The sequence below is a fragment of the Semicossyphus pulcher genome, unplaced genomic scaffold (genome assembly GCF_022749685.1).
Source record: "Semicossyphus pulcher isolate SPU_LCO1_2020_fin unplaced genomic scaffold, fSemPul1.0.p SCAF_22, whole genome shotgun sequence".
NCBI lineage: Eukaryota > Metazoa > Chordata > Actinopteri > Labriformes > Labridae > Semicossyphus > Semicossyphus pulcher.
In genome coordinates, this window is record NW_027211696.1 from 8,577,316 (window position 1) to 8,593,463 (window position 16,148).

The following is a 16,148-nucleotide window of genomic DNA, read 5'->3' on the forward strand; positions in this document are numbered from 1 at the left end:
GCTGCTGTCGGAACTGGTTTTATTCATCTGCTGATGACTGCATGCACCTCCAGATATCTGATCTTAAGGGTATGAAGAGGGCTGCACGGTGGTGCAGTGGTGGTTAGCGCTGTCGCCTCACAGCCAGAAGGTTCCTGGTTTGAATCCAGGTTTGGATGTAGAGGGCCGTTCTGTGTGTGAGTTTGCATGTTCTCCTCGTGCATGCGTGGGTTCCCTTCAGCTTCCTCCCACAGTCCAAAGACATGCTCGTTGGGTTCATTGGTGACTCGAAATTGTTAGGTGTGAGATTGAGTGTGAAAGGTTGTCTGTCTCTATAGCCTTTTTCTCACTGTTCAAAAAACCTGCTTAGACCCACTAACACCCGGCTTCTTTGCTTAATGGGAAAGGCTACAATCGGCATTCAGACCCGGGTTATTATCCCCTCTGCTCCGATCATCATTGATGGGAACACAAAACCTGTGTCGACACGCTAATCTCTGCCCCCTATCCGGCACGATGCTATGCTCCGTCGGTAACTTCTGCGACTCATCTCAGCTACAAATTCCGCCCATCCCCGTCCGAGCAGCGCTCGAACATCGTTCCAAATTCGTCGGCGCCGAGCTTGATACTCAGACTGAATGAGTAACAGATACAATAACGACCTAACAACCGTAACATCTTCGCCGTTTACTAACCCTGTTTCCGGCCTGTTTGTGACGTCAGACGGTGACGCAGCAGAAAATAGACTGAAAGCAGGATACTTCACTGGCAATGGGAAAAGAGACAATCGGCCATTATACGCAGGTCTGAAAAACCGGCCTCAGCGTGTTAATTTCGGTGGGAAAGGGGTATAAGTGTCAGCCCATCACTATGTAACAGTAGCCATTGTTGTAATCATATTACAGTAAATACACTATAATTGTACAATGGATAATTCTTAATAGGAAATGATTTAATGCTGGATTAGTGGTTGTTAATTCTTTATTAGTAAAACATTATTTTCTTAAAGGGAGTGATTAACTCAACTCTAAACTAATTCTAATACTTAATAATGTTGGTTATTCCAATTAAATAACAAAAGATTGATTCTCCTTTTGTTTAAATCACTTCCTGGATTGATCCAGTGTTCAGCAGCAGCTGTGTCGTTTAACACTTTCAAGGACGAGCAAGTCCAGACCAATAATATTTACCCTGCTCCTGCTTCATATGAACACACGTGTGCTGTATTACTGCACTTGGCTCGACTCGTATGTTTTGGTGCTGCAGTTCTCTGTGATTGTAGCCTGCTGGAAGTGTTATTCCTCATTTCAGATGATACACATTAAATAGTCCCATAAATCCAGTGACCTCTTTACTTATAATTTAGCTTTTTTTAGTGGTTCTGACAACTACATGATAATGTCTTGTAATGCCTTGCGCAATTTGGAGAGTGATTCTTTTCGGTTCTTTTTTAAAGATTATTTTTTGGGGCCTTTTATGCCTTTATTGACGGAGAGGACAGTGGATGGTTTAGGAAACAGGGAAAGAGAGAGTGGGGATGACACGCAACAAAGGGCTGATGGTAGATGTCGAACCCTGGGCTATCATTTCGAGGACTGAGCTGCTGTACATGGGACAAGCAATTTAACCACTGAGCTAAACCAGCGCCCCTGGAGAGTGATTGTAGGATGAAAATGAGTTGATAAAAGTGCCATAATGACTCTTACTCAAGCCCACTGTCTCTGCCTAGCTGGTAGTGGCAGATGGCTGCTCATCGATGAGTCTGGTTCTGCTTCAGGTTTCTGCTTGCTATGATTTGGTGTCATATAAACAAACATGTATTGATACATTGATTGATTAGTAAAAGGCTGAATGTGTACGTTGGAATTTTGGTGAGTTGCAATATTACTCAGGTTTATTTAAAGGGGGGGTATTATGTTAATTTCAAGCTTCATATTTCACTCTGTGATACCTGTGGACTTTTCTCACACTGTTGCTCTGTATGTCCCTTTAAGAAACTCCGCCCCTACAAGCCCACTCTCCTCTGATTGGCCAGCTCTCCGACACTTTATGATGTCACAAAGTGAAGCGTGTAGAAAAAACAGTGTGAAAGCTGGCGTTCACAGCAGCCTGCAGACTGAGCTGAGAAGCCTGGGGATTACTCCAACATACTTTTACCTACAGATTTGAAACTTCACCCACGTTTAGTCTGGACATCCAACATTGTAGCATTATATATATATATGTCATAAAATGTGAAACAGCATAATACCCCCTCTTTAAACACTTTTCAAATGAATAGGAGTGATTAATAATAAGGATACGATTAGTGATAGCATAAAGCTCACGCCCTGGAAGTTTGGTAGCCGTGCCTAATAAGGATAAATAGCTTCTCTTGAATATTGCTGTACTGTACTTCTGACTTACACAGTTAAAAAACATTACGCACTCTCTGCTTACTCACACTGAATACACATGCACACGCACACACAGCACAAAGACTTCTTTCTGGTGAGTGATGTTATTCTGCTTCCAGACTTCATGCAGGTACATTGAGTCCAGTCCAGAACAGCAGGGTTTCTTTCAGCAGCACATATTCACACTTTCTGTGGATCGCATCGCCATGGTAATGATGCCAAGGCAGAGCTCTGATACTTTTTCATTTGCATTTAAGTCAAAGGACTCGTTTAAGAAGGGCAGAGACGGTGTTTGGATCCTTTGATTTATTCCCTCTTTAATTTTCCTGAGGTATGTGTACTTAAGTTTTACTCCTCTGGCTCTGCTGCAGCTCGACGAGTGCCCAGATGTTTTGGTCTGCGGTGGTGTTGATCCCACTTTCTCTCTCTCTCTGTGTGTGCAGCCAACATGTTGGACACCATGCTGCTGAGGAACGGCTGGAAGGGCGGGTCGGAGCGGCGGGCGGAGGAGAGCGGCAGCACGGCCACAGTTTCGGCTCAGAACATGCTCTGGTGTCACTGCTACCATCACTGCCCCGAAGACTCCGTCAACAACACCTGCATGTACGCTGAAACACACACACACCACACTATGCTCACACACTCCGACTGTGATAATAAGTCTTTATCTGGAGACTATTAAAAGACAACACAATAATAATCCAGAGTAATTATCTTAGAGAGCTCTAATCACCTGATAAGAAATGTTTACTTTAGCTTACATCCTTTTAATGAGATCCTTCAGGCCTCCAGAGGCTCAGCTTATTGCCGCTCTCATTAGCCCACCCACTCACATTAGAGATATTTATACTCAGGCACAGGGCATTTGTTGTATTTACAGACATACAGGTGCACATGATGAATATATGAATATTATTATTATGATCATATCAGTGCTTGAGAGTCATTACTGGATAAATCCTGTTTTTTTCTAAGACTGCAGCTACTGACTTTCTTCATTCTCCTTTTAATTATTATTTCTTATTTACCCCTTTGGTTTGTACATAAAATAATAATAATAAAGAAATCAGCCACTTTCTAAGATGCCAACATGACATGTGATGTCATAATGCTTTTCATTGCAAATATGTTCAATTTACAGGGATCTAAAACAGTGAAAAGCAGACAATCTGAAGTCAGAGAATGTTGAAAGGATTGAACCTTTTCAAAAACTGTCTATTTGTTTTTTTATCTATCAACTAATAAATTCATTGATGAACGATTGAAACTATTTCTAGAAGATTCTTGGATCCAGGTTCAGGTTAGACTGGATTTTACACATTTACTCCTGCATATGTCAATCAAGTTCTACAAAGCTTCAGATAAATGCCTCACTTAAGTCAGCATTAGTTAGGGCTGAAAGTGCCAATTTGAAAATGTAAGTATGGACATCAGTTACTAACTACTTCAGTTAGGACTCGTTTTGTTTATTTTTTTGATGTTAATTTCTATAGATCTGTATAAAATAGGATAATCCTTAATTTGTCCCACAACGGGGAGATTTACAGTGTTACAGCAGCAAAGTGGATAGTGCAACATTACAATAAAGGGCATATAAAAATAAGTCAATAAGTGTATCCTAAAAAAATATGTACAGACTAAGATAAGTAAACAGTATGTACAGACTAATAAGATAAGTAAACAGTATGTACAGACTAAGATAAGTAAACAGTATGTACAGACTAATAAGATAAGTAAACAGTATGCACAGACTAAGATAAGTAAACAGTATGTACAGACTAATAAGATAAGTAAAGAAGTATTGCACATGTGAAGTGAGATGAAGTGAAGTGATACTGCACAGAAATAAGTATTGGTAGGTATGTACAGCAATAAAGGAAAAATCGCCATGAGGCGGCTACGAACTGACACTACTAGCATAAACACCTGAATCTGTACAGTTGGGTGAATCAAGTCAAGTAGTGCTTTGCTTTACAAGCAAGGACAATGTGTGTAATAATGTAAATCTCTGGTTTGGTTTTTAATAATTATTTTTTTTAAACTCTCCATTAGGAGTCTACCAGTGTTGTAGGAGTGCATTGTGGGAGTCAGCGGTTAAATCACGCGTCCCACACAGAGGCTATAGTCCTCGATGCAGCAGCCTTCTCCTCAACTTCTACTCTCTGCCCTTTGCCGTGTCATTCCCACTCTCTCTTCCCTTTTTCCAACGTTATCCACTCCCCTCTCTCTCTAAATAAAGGCATAAAAGGCACCAAAAAAAGCCTTTAATCTCTCTTCAAAATAAAGAGGTTTGAAAGGATTTAGGTTTCATTAATAAGAATAAACACCTTTGATGATTAGGCTCAAAATAAACTCTAACACAATGTTAGCCTATGTAATAATAGTGTTTGCGCTTTTCCGTAGGACTGACGGTTACTGCTTCACCATGGTGGAGGAGGAGGACGGAGGCATGGCTGTGATCACCAGGGGTTGTTTGGGTCTCGCTGGCTCTGAGTTCCAGTGCCGAGTAAGTCAGCTGTTTGTGTCTTTACGTGTGTGTGTGTGTATCAGCCTGTAGGAACACTTTGACTCCCCTGTATATGTTTGCCCTTATTCATGAGCTGGTGTTAGTTTTTATGAGCTTTCCTTGACTCACTGCAGCTTTTTATGAGACCTGTTTAAACTTGACTCAACTCTATCTCTACAAACAGTGGAGAAGTGTCATATGTTCTCATTAGGAAGAAGTGTGGCTGTAAATATTTGCTTTTACTGTTTCTTAATTAGTTTTATGTAAAGTTAAAGTTTATTTATGTGTGTGATAGGACACGGGGAATGCACGCTTGAGGAGAGCTATCGAGTGTTGCACGGATCAGGACTACTGCAACAGAGACCTGCATCCTACTCTTCCTCCGCTCGTGACATCAGGTAAGACACACACACTTTTTCACACGCTGAAATCCGGCCCCACTTTAAGGCCTGAGTGGCTTTTAGAGCGGGCTCGTTCAGGCCACGCTGGGTGGTGATGGGTAGTGACAGTTTAAACTGTTACAAACCACAGCGCGGGGCTGGAGTGAAGTTGCACAGGCTGCTGATGGGGCAGAGAGAGAGAGAGAGAGAGAGAGAGAGAGAGAGAGGGGCAGGTGAAACAGAGCCTGCAGCCTCGGCTTGTTCTCTCACCCTCTAATGAAAAGGACAGCCTCTCCCCGGGGCCTGCTTGAGTTTCTTGCCTCGGGACGGATGTGAGGTATCTGTCCATCTGTTACTCGGCAACACACCAACACACACACATTCTATCTCTCTATCTGTCCCTCTCGCTGTCACACAAACACACTTCTAACGCTTCTGCACGGCCTAACAAACTTTAATTTGACCTTCAAGCAAACGATGACAAACCGATTTGTCGAGTCAGTTGGAGAGAAATAAAAGAGTTTAATTTTTCAACACTTTTTTTCTTTTGGCAGTCCTTCTATCAGCTATAACACTGTAATAACCAAAGTAATCCGCGATTGCAACAGACACGTTTGCTACTTATTTAATCGTCCGCCATTTTTTCTCTTCTGAAAAGGTTTGCTTATAGCCAGCGCTACGCTTTACCTCCATTAATCTGCGTTTGGTTTATAGGACGCTTTGCTGTTCATGCAGTTTTTCTTTGTCTATTAATCCTCCTGTGTGTGTGTGTGTGTGTGTGGTTCTGTGCTCACTATGAAGTATCCCCTGTGTTTGTGTGTGTGTGTGTGTGTGTGATAGGCAGGAGCACCGCAGAAAGGCTAGAGCCCCAGAGCTGCTTCAGGCCTCTGGGGTTTCTGTAGCGATGTCAGAGTGACAGCTGATCTGTTGGATTCAGGAAGGGGATGTGATCGATCACACGCTGTGAGGGGGGGAGGGGGGGTGTAGGTTGTCCCTGCCGATGAGAATTAGAAAGATGTTGGAGGAGATAAGAGTGAACAAATGACACCACTGTCCCGTCTAATTTTACAGTTTCCGTCTCACAATAAAGGTGATAAAATCATAAAAAATATCTTCTTATTGTTTTAGATTATGTCGACAGCAGCATCCAGTACATGGCTCTCTTCATCTCCATCACAGTCTGCAGCATCATCCTCGGCCTTATCCTCATCTTCTGCTACTTCAGGTAAGAATCATCAGACATCTCGTACATTAATGAAGACAATTTTACATCCTGATGTTTAAAAAGTGCTTCATTTTTGTGTGGCAGATATAAGCGGCAGGAGTCGACACCGCGCTACAGCATCGATCTCGAGCAGGAGGAGACCTACATCCCCCCCGGGGAGTCCCTGAAGGACCTGATCGAGCACTCGCGCAGCATCGGCTCTGGCTCTGGATCAGGACTCCCTCTGCTGGTAGGAAAAGATCAGTGCACATCTGCAACGCCTCAGGCTGAGGACTCTGAGGACAGTGTAGCTCATTACATTATTGCATACTTTAACTGGGTGGTGAAGGATGTAGTCAGATTCATGCTATCATTATGAATATTTTTTCAGTGTAAATAAATATATACAATAATACATGTTTAATAAGAAATAATACAGATATAATCATGTACATTTTTTGTGTTATAACCAATCCAAAAACATATGAAACTATATTTTTTAAACTTTTTACACACTTCAGAAGCTAGTTATTAAATCAAATTTCTTGAATCATTTGAAAATCATTTAAAATTTGAAGCCGAAATATAAACATGTATTACAATATGGTTTCCTTAAAGGAGCAGTTCTCCCCTGGAAAAAGCCGCTGTCAGTCACAGCTGGTGTTCTTTGTAATCGATAGAAGCGATTAATAATTGAAATTGGCGCCATAGCTGTGGAGAAAGTACAAACAGCTCTAGTTTCGCCCATTTTACATTCCTACAACACCCAGCATGCATTGTGCCCCTCCATCTGAAAGGAACGGTCCAGCGAGAGACGCTGGAGTGAAATACTTTGCAGCAGTCAAATCCGAAATACGACGAGAATATACCGGTGGATCGTCTAAAAAATCTTCAGGTCTGCAGTCTACATTTCAAACCTGACGATTTTGAACGAGACATGACATCGGAGGCGGGCGTCCTAGATTGAGGGAGTGTAGTTCAGCAAGCTCCCTGGCCTCCACCAGATGACGCGTTTTAAGTAGTCTGGCGGAGGTTTTCCAGGGCCCATTGGAGAAGCGGCTGGCGTCCTGCAAAGGCACAGAGCCAAATTGCATTTTTTTCCTACCATAATGGCATTAGCTCCTCATAATAGCATGATAGGACTGAGGTTGAAAATCAGCGAACTGGCCCTTTAAGAGCTGTTAATACATCTCTGCTTTTGCACATTAAGACAAAAGGTCCACCTAACAAAAAATGTTAATTCTAAGTGCCTTCCATGTTTCCAAAATTAAAAACAACACATAACAAAAGTGATTGTGATGATGTACCAACTATTGACAAGTATTTTAACATGTAAAAGTATTTTTTAAAGGACAATGACATAAAAACAATCCCCCTTTTTTGTGTCCAGGTTCAGCGCACCATCGCCAAGCAGATTCAGATGGTGAAGCAGATTGGAAAAGGGCGATACGGAGAGGTGTGGATGGGCAAGTGGAGAGGAGAGAGAGTGGCCGTTAAAGTCTTCTTCACCACAGAGGAGGAGAGCTGGTTCAGAGAGACGGAGATATATCAGACCTTCCTGATGAGACACGACAATATACTGGGTAAGGTCACATAAAAGGAATACATGAAAGTGGCTCCTTGAAACATCAGCTAAAGCTAACTGCGTCTTTGTACATCCCTTCTCTCCAAACTCCCAGGGTTCATAGCAGCAGACATTAAAGGAACCGGCTCGTGGACTCAGCTCTACCTGATCACAGACTACCACGAGAATGGATCGTTATACGACTATCTCAAGTCCAACACGTTAGACGTCAAGGCTCTGCTGAAGCTGGCCTACTCCTCCATATCCGGCCTGTGTCACCTGCACACTGAGATCTACGGCACGCAGGGCAAGCCGGCCATCGCTCACAGAGACCTGAAGAGTAAAAACATCCTGGTGAAAAAGAGCGGCTTCTGCTGTATAGCAGACCTCGGGCTGGCCGTCAAGTTTAACAGGTACAACACTTACACACTCATTTTAGTTCAGTTTAAGTGTTTCTTAGACGTTTAATAAAACAGTTTTTCTCTGCCGCAGTGACACCAATGAGGTGGATATCCCTCCCAACTTAAGAGTGGGTACGAAGCGCTACATGCCACCTGAAGTGTTGGATGAAACACTCAACAGGAGCTACTTCCAGTCCTTCATCATGGCCGACATGTACAGTTTTGGCCTCATCGTTTGGGAAATGGCCCGACGGTGCATATCAGGAGGTAAGAACACTTTTTCTTGTTGTTCAAATGATCTTCACATGTCTGGATGTTTTCATTCTCACTCTCAACCACTCGTGTTTTTCCTGAAGGCATCGTGGAGGAGTACCAGCTGCCCTATTACGACCTCGTGCCCACTGATCCGTCCTATGAGGACATGAGGGAGGTCGTCTGCATCAAGAAACAGAGACCTTCGTTTGCTAATCGCTGGACCAGTGATGAGGTAGTCTAAGTTCTTACATATGCACTGCTAGAAACTAGTAGCAAAATGATTTAATGTCTTTATTAATAGTCAGTAAATTATTTAAAGAGCAACAATAAGCTTAAAAAAAGAACACATTGGGTTGCCAGGTTGGGAAAAAACATTTGGGTTGCTTTATTTTATCAAACACGCTCACAACTGTAGAGCAAGTGGTTTATTAGAAAGTTCAATTAATATCGTCTGCAGTTATAAACGGTAACATGTAGTTAATGAATCCATGTAGGTTGGTGAACTGATTAATTTAAGAGCTGGAGGACACACACTAAAAATAACTGTCACTTTAACTGTATTTGGGTCCATTGTGGTACCAAACACTGGGTCTAAAAAGCTCCAACACAGCATGCGGTCAACTTTACCAGGTACACATGGGAATAAACCCACAAGGTCTCCCAGTATACATAAACTACTGTGTTCACAGTCAAACAACGTCTTAAAAACAACACACAACAGGACAATTAAATAGTAAAAGGCGTGAGAAGACCAATAGGAAAAGAAAAAGAATAATAACTCTCATGCAGAGCCAAAAGCTGAGGAATAAAGTGTGTTTCGAGGATCGATTTAAAAACAGGCAGTGTTAGGGACAGCCCAACACGTGGAGGCAGAGCGTCCCCGAGCTTTAGAGCTGCGACTGAAAAGGCTCGCTCACCCCTGAGCTTCAACTCTGACCTTAGGACAGCCAGAAGTAACTGGTCTGTAGATCTGAGTGTTCTTGATAAAAGATTGGAGCAAGCCCGATTTTTAAGTATATAAGTTAATAAAATCTTAAAATCAATCCTAAGGTGCACAGGGAGCCAGTGAAGGGAGGCCAGAACAGAGATGTGCTCACGTTTATGTTTACCAGTTTAAAGACGAGCTGCAGGCGAGACAGAGAGTGCATTACAGTAGTCAAGACGAGTGGTGATTAAAACAATCAATACCTTTTAGTGTTTGTATTATTTTCATTTGTTTATTCATTCAGCCGTACCAATATGTGGTTATTTTGAACCACATATTGGTACGGCTAAGTTTAACCAAAACAGGCTGATTAATTTCATCAGGTTTTATGTTATTTTGAACTTTATTTTGGGTCATTTATTTTCAGAAAGGTGGATTAATTCACCCAGTGTGACTTTGTCTTTAAACTTTTACCTACAAAAACATGCAAACCCCAGACTTTTATTCTGAAAATAGCTTATAGTATTCATTTATAACAAATAAATCAATTCTAACACAGATTCAAAACAGCGACTGTATAAAAAGTATTGTTGTATTTTAATATATATGTCCATGTGTGTCTTCAGTGTCTGCGGCAGATGGGGAAACTGATGTCAGAGTGCTGGGCCCACAACCCGGCCTCTCGCCTCACAGCCCTGAGGGTGAAGAAGACCCTGGCCAAGATGTTAGAGACCCAAGACATCAAACTGTGACAGAGAGTCAAGAGAGATGCTCTCGTCACAAGGGACGTGTCACTGCCACCGGCCCCGCGCCGCTAACACTGGCTGATAGAAGAAAGGGAAAAGAAGAGAGGTTGTGAATGAAGGACAAAGGAAGCTGACAGAAAGGATGACTGATACAGATAATGGTCGGACGGGGAGCCGGGAGGAAGATTTATCATGTCAGGAGAGGTGTGAGGCACGTCTGCCTCAGAACAAGAGTTCAGGTTGTGCTTTCTGTGAAAGCTGAGTGGTTGTCCGGTGCCGACTGTCCCTGTGGGCGGCGGACAGGAACCCTTCATAGCAGGAGAGGAGGACTGAAATCCCTCTGATTGGTTCTTACAGAGGAAGCTCCTTCTGAAGCCATAGAGCAGTGTTATACGTGCAGTCTTTTGTACTGTCAGTGCTGCGTTCAGGGTCCTTTTTTTTGACTCTGTCACTGTCAACTCCATCCAAAGAAGTGTTGAATTCAAGCTCAGTGACCTCATTAATGATAGAATTATTATTACTATTTTAATGCAAAACCTACGGAAGCCCTGAGCGGACATGCATCCGTACATTTTATTTGCTTAGTTTTCCCATGATTCCCGTAATATTCCCGTTATTTCTGGTTGTTTTCTCAAGATCTTGACTTATTTATCACGTAATAACGAGATAACGGCGCAGCACCACCGTAACGTCAGATGATCATAACTCAAAAGCACAAAACAAACATAGAAACAGGCTCAACTTAGGTCATTAGCGTGCACAATGTCATCATGGCATGTTCTGGTCTTTCATATCACAGTGACCAGCCTGTTGTGTTTGCTAGACCGCTGGAAAATTATTAGTCATCACGAGAAAACCAGCTTCGTTATCTCGAGATAAAAAGAAAAATAAGTCAAGATCTCGATAAAAACGTCCAGAAATTACTCGTTATCGCGGGAAAACGGAGTAAATAAAATGTATGGATGCATGTCCGCTAAGGGCTTCCGTAGAAAACAGTAAGAAGAAGAAAAACGATCAACATACACAAGAGGCCTTGTTCTCCGTCCTCATCTCTTCCATCCATTCACATCATGTGTACAAAGTAAAAGTGAAATATATTGATAATTATTGCCTTGCTGGATGTTAAAAATGTGTTTTTGATGTGTACAGAATATGTCCGTCCACTCTTCCACTGTTACACTTGCCTTATTTAACCTGTAAATATGTGATAAATGAGAGTGTGCGAGTGGATCTGGATAACATTCCCCTAAATAAAACGATAACGTGTCTTCAATGCGTCTCTGTTTATGTTGATGGAAGATTCAGACAAATGACATCTTCACACTCTTTGTTCAATGTTGCATATAAATATAATTTATTATTAGTCTTAAAAATTCTTTCTTACACTTTGTACAAGAACTTGACAGATGAGATGCAAGCAGTTGCGAAGGAACATCATGAGTGCCAGAAACAGACAGGCTACATTCTCACTATACACAATAATAATCATGAAGCTGAAGAACGACGAGGGAATGCGAAGGCGAGCCCGCTGAGAAAGATTGTTTCAGAAAGATGCAAAAGTTTGCATAGACGGCTTTACATAAAAAAAACAAAACTGGGACATCTGCCATAAAAAAAAGAAAGAGCTGAAACAGTCACAAGCGCCGCTGCATCCAAGGAATGTTGCATTTACAACCATCACTGTTTTCTCTGCACAGCGCGTCATGGCTTCTGTTTTAATGTACAAACACAGAAGTTCAAATCACAGATGATGTCATTCAATTGTGAACACACAAAAAAAGAAAATTCATGATCGCCTCCTGTATTAAGTTTAACCTCATACACTGTGTGTCAATCATTTGGTACAAAGCAGTCGTATTCAGTTGCGTTGCTCCTATAAAAATAGACCTATTTGATTCCCTTTACTACAGTATCTACGTCCTCGCTCTGCCTGGTCTCTTTAATGTAGATGATATCATCTAAACAGCATACAATTCATCAGCATCAGTCATGATTTTATTTAGTTTGGACAAAATGTCTTTATCACCCTTTATTTAAGGGTAAAAGCCAATTGAGCTGGTAAAAACATGCAAACAAATTAAATAAAGTTAAAAAATCATAACCAATGCAGCGCATAAAAAATGTTTTAAGACTTAAAAAAGAAGCACACATAATTAAAAATCAATAATTCAACATAACATGAATAAAAAGTATTAATATCAGTAACAACAGCAACACTAAAACTGTAGAAATGGTTACATCATCGATTTCCTTCTGTACATGTAAGTGTGGCTGACAGGATGAGTCGTTACTGCGAGTGTCCACCAGGGGGTGCTATGATACAGTCAAACAGAATGACAGAAGAAACAGAAATGTGAGGACACTGCAAAGAATTCCATAACATACAAAAAAAAGATGTATAAATAGGCGTATTATTAAATACTATGTTATCACAGAGCACACGCTCCTCCATGGAGCTGCGATAGGCGCGTTCAGGAGAGCGAGTGAGATCTCCCTGTGATCCGAGCCATGCTGCTTCTTCTGATCCTTTTGACCTCTGAAAGTGTAGACTGTTTTTTATCGCAAGGGCATCATCCATATATCCGCTCAGTCCATCCAAATAACCGGACAGCTGTTTCCAAGGAAACTAGAGCCAAAAATATCAAGTCGTTGTACCAGAGAGAGAAAGAGAAAGAGAGAGAGAGAGAGAGAGAGAGAGAGGAACAGCCAGAGAGAAATGACTGGCAGAGATTCTTGTTTACCCTCCAAGTTTCTACACCCTTTGTTGCCAATGTCTAACTGGGTCATGGCTGAGTAGACCTAGCTGTTTGTATCGTCTTACTTCCGCACGCACACACACATAATCTGCGAGCGTGTACGTTTATTTGTCACTGCGATGGGTGTCCCTCCGCTCTTATTTTTCTTTTTAATGTCTTCTTCCTCCCTGGAATGTCGCGCTCCCCGGTGGGCGGATGTCAGTGATCAGTCACTGAAGGAACAAGGCTGTCATGGCGTCCCATCTCCTCCAGCACCTGGGCCAGGCGACTCAGGTTGCCGTCAGGAAAATGCTGGGCCTCCCACAGGTCTAAGATCACTCCCGTCGGACTGGATTTGGTGGCAAAGTAGTTTAGATACCTGGATGGAAAACAGAGACAAAAACAGAGAGGGGTGGGTGAGTGGTTCAGACGTAACAGGAAGTTGTTTGTTTATAAGAAAGACTTTATTTGCCTTTATGTATTTGCTATCATCATCTCAAGTCTCTCCCCATAGATTGTGTAAAAAAACTGTAGTACGTCACCATGACGTCACCCATTGGTTTCTGAACTTTTGAAGTAAGAAGTTTGGCATGTCAGCTGTCGTAATCTTGTGTTTTTGGCATCAGATGTGACCTGATTTGGATGATAGGATGAATAGGATTACCTCTATACAGGTTCACAGGTGGCTGGGGTAGCAACCTGTCAATCAGAGGTAGTCACGCGCTAAGACATACCCCCGAAGTAATAATCTCAAAGATTTTCATGTAAATAAATGTCTGTTAAGTCACTATCTATCACCGAATGAGGTAACACAATGGTGATTGAGCCTATGGGCCACTGATGAAAGCCTCCGCATTTTTAGTATTACAGACTGTTATGGCTGTTGGTGGCGACTTTCGCAGAAAGAAATCACAAGCACCGCCCAGTTAGTGACGCGATTTCCATCACCCAGCAGTGGTTGGTCTGCCAGAGAGGGTAGGCGGAGCTAAGCGGCTGCTTTTCCGGTCTCTGCAAGTGTTGCGAGTAAACAGTAATCTACTATGGCTGAACCAACAAAGAACAGATGGATGACTACAGATACAACTTCAAAAATAAGTGAAAATCCAAAGAAAAAAATAAAAATTTGGCGCTCAGATGAAGGCAAACAGTCTGAAAAGGAAAGCGACCGTCAGCGAGGAAAATCAACAGTTACAGCCGGAGCCAACCGTGGACGTCACACATGCGACACTGTCTGAATATCTGGGAAGTGTGCTCCCGCAATTATCGTTTAACGCCATAAGGTGCCGCCAAAGAGAACGAAACTGAGAACTTCCAGATTACAACTTTAACTCTAAATAGGACTATAATTGACAAAATGAACATCGTGCTGAATTAAAGAACACTTGATGCTAACATGAGACAAAAAACTGCTGATGGAGATGTTAACTGATGTTATAAATCAACAAGCACATAATGTCATTTTCTCATCTAATCTGACTCCTTTTCGCCCCCTGCTGGCCATAAGTGAGCATTTGCCTCACTTTAGAAACCAAGAAGCTCACTTCTTATAAAGTGTGAGGTTGATGTTGAAATTGCTTGTTCCTTTTCAGTGGTTAAAAACTGACTCATCTTGGTAACATGGGACTCATGGTTGAACTGAATAGATTTTTTAGATTAGCATTAAACTGATGTGTTGCACAATGTTTGTAGCTTTTTTGCTGATTTTCTCTTGTCTCAACTGTGGTTTTTGTTTACAATAAATTAAGTTCTTACAATGAGAACAGGAAAAAAATCTTATGTACATAAAGTTAAGAGATAATTTAAAGTAATATGCAAATAAGTTGCTGATTACACACCAGAGTCCCTTTAAATAAGTGACTATTTAAGAAAAGAGATCTTTCATAACATGCGTAGCAGAGAGGATATTTATAAAACTCAATTTTCTTCCACACAGATACTTTTTTTAATCCGTTCGTCACCCAGTTTTTGATATTCAAAATAAGCACACACAAAATCCTGGATTTTATTTTAAGAAATAAAAAATCAAATCTATGAATACACTTTCTGTTCTGTGTATCATCACTGTGGGTGGTGACTAAGAGGTTGGTTCTCGTGTCTCCTTCCTTCACGCCACACTCTCTGTCAGTGGTCTCGTCAATCTGCAGCTGCTGCCTGTGATAAGGCCGCCCCGCTGAGCTGGGACCTTATAAATGGACACACACTGTACCTCCATCACACACACACAAGTCATTTAAGACGCATGGGTGGCGTTTTGGAAAAGAGCGGCGTCGTTCTATCTTTGTCTCTCTCTCTTTCTGTCGGTCTCAGTTCAGTTGGGCTCAATTAATCTCAGTTCAACAGATGTTTTATCAGAGACTCACATTCCAACAGAACAAATGATTTTTTTTACACACATTTATCCCCTATGTTATCTTAAAACATTTGACAGCTTAATTTTCTTAAAAGCAGCTTTTTGGAAAATTGTGTGCCGCCGCTCTCTGACTTCATCTCTTACATTTTCCTTAAAAAGCCTGATGGCTGCCTGTTCCTGTGAGCACCAAGGACCTGAATCTGAGTCACTGTCTCCCAGCTCTGTTCCTCTACCCACCTGTCGAGGTTAAGTTTGTGGGCCAACATCCTCCAGTCATTTCCCCTGGTCTGCGGTGCATCCAGGCTGCCACACAATTTCTGTCGGATGGAGACGGGGATGCGGAAGGCGTTTGGCCCCACCAGCGTGGTGATGTTACTGGCCGGGTCCAGCAGAGACGTGTCAATACTCTGGGAATCCTGCACACAGAGCATGGACATGATTTAACACCCAAATTAAATATTACGTAGGTTTCTGGGTTGTATAAAAAGTGGAAGTTATTTGCTTACTGCCATTCATTGGTTTATGTAAGCTGAGTGATTTTCAAATATATTGCATGAGGAGGATTAAGTGCAGGAGGTCCTGTTACAAAACCAGAGCAGGACCCAGAGACAAATGAGGTGAGGCCAGGCAGGGACACAGGCCTGCACTGCATGTCCTGTAATTCATCTCATTACTGAGCACAAAGCCCGTGTGCTCCTCCATCCCTC

At 42.0% G+C, this 16,148-nt stretch overlaps 2 protein-coding genes across 5 annotated transcripts in view; one reads left to right on the top strand and one right to left on the bottom strand.

Annotated features, from left to right (window-relative positions):
• Positions 1-2,858: 2,858 nt before the first annotated feature.
• bmpr1bb (bone morphogenetic protein receptor, type IBb) lies at positions 2,859-11,597 on the top strand. Of its 4 annotated transcripts, XM_069673827.1 has the most exons (11): positions 2,859-2,978; positions 4,779-4,881; positions 5,177-5,279; positions 5,487-5,490; positions 6,403-6,486; positions 6,571-6,715; positions 7,856-8,048; positions 8,145-8,442; positions 8,522-8,697; positions 8,787-8,917; positions 10,237-11,597. In XM_069673827.1, the coding sequence occupies exons 1-11, from the start codon at positions 2,920-2,922 to the stop codon at positions 10,360-10,362; spliced, it is 1,422 nt and encodes a 473-aa protein (XP_069529928.1). In that variant the 5' UTR covers positions 2,859-2,919; the 3' UTR covers positions 10,363-11,597. The 4 variants fall into 4 exon arrangements, with proteins under 4 accessions (XP_069529928.1, XP_069529926.1, XP_069529927.1 ...); XM_069673825.1 differs by lacking the exon at positions 5,487-5,490 and having other exon boundaries at positions 6,390-6,486; XM_069673826.1 differs by lacking the exon at positions 5,487-5,490 and having other exon boundaries at positions 6,390-6,486; positions 7,862-8,048.
• Positions 11,598-12,875: 1,278 nt separating this feature from the next.
• unc5cb (unc-5 netrin receptor Cb) overlaps positions 12,876-16,148 on the bottom strand; it is a 133,232-nt gene continuing 129,959 nt past the window's right edge. Inside the window, exons 16-17 of the mRNA XM_069673829.1 lie at positions 15,679-15,857; positions 12,876-13,470 (exon numbers count right to left, since the gene is read on the bottom strand). Of these exons, the coding sequence (XP_069529930.1) occupies positions 13,311-13,470; positions 15,679-15,857 (339 nt within the window). The 3' untranslated portion in view covers positions 12,876-13,310. The remainder of the gene's footprint in view (positions 13,471-15,678; positions 15,858-16,148) is intronic.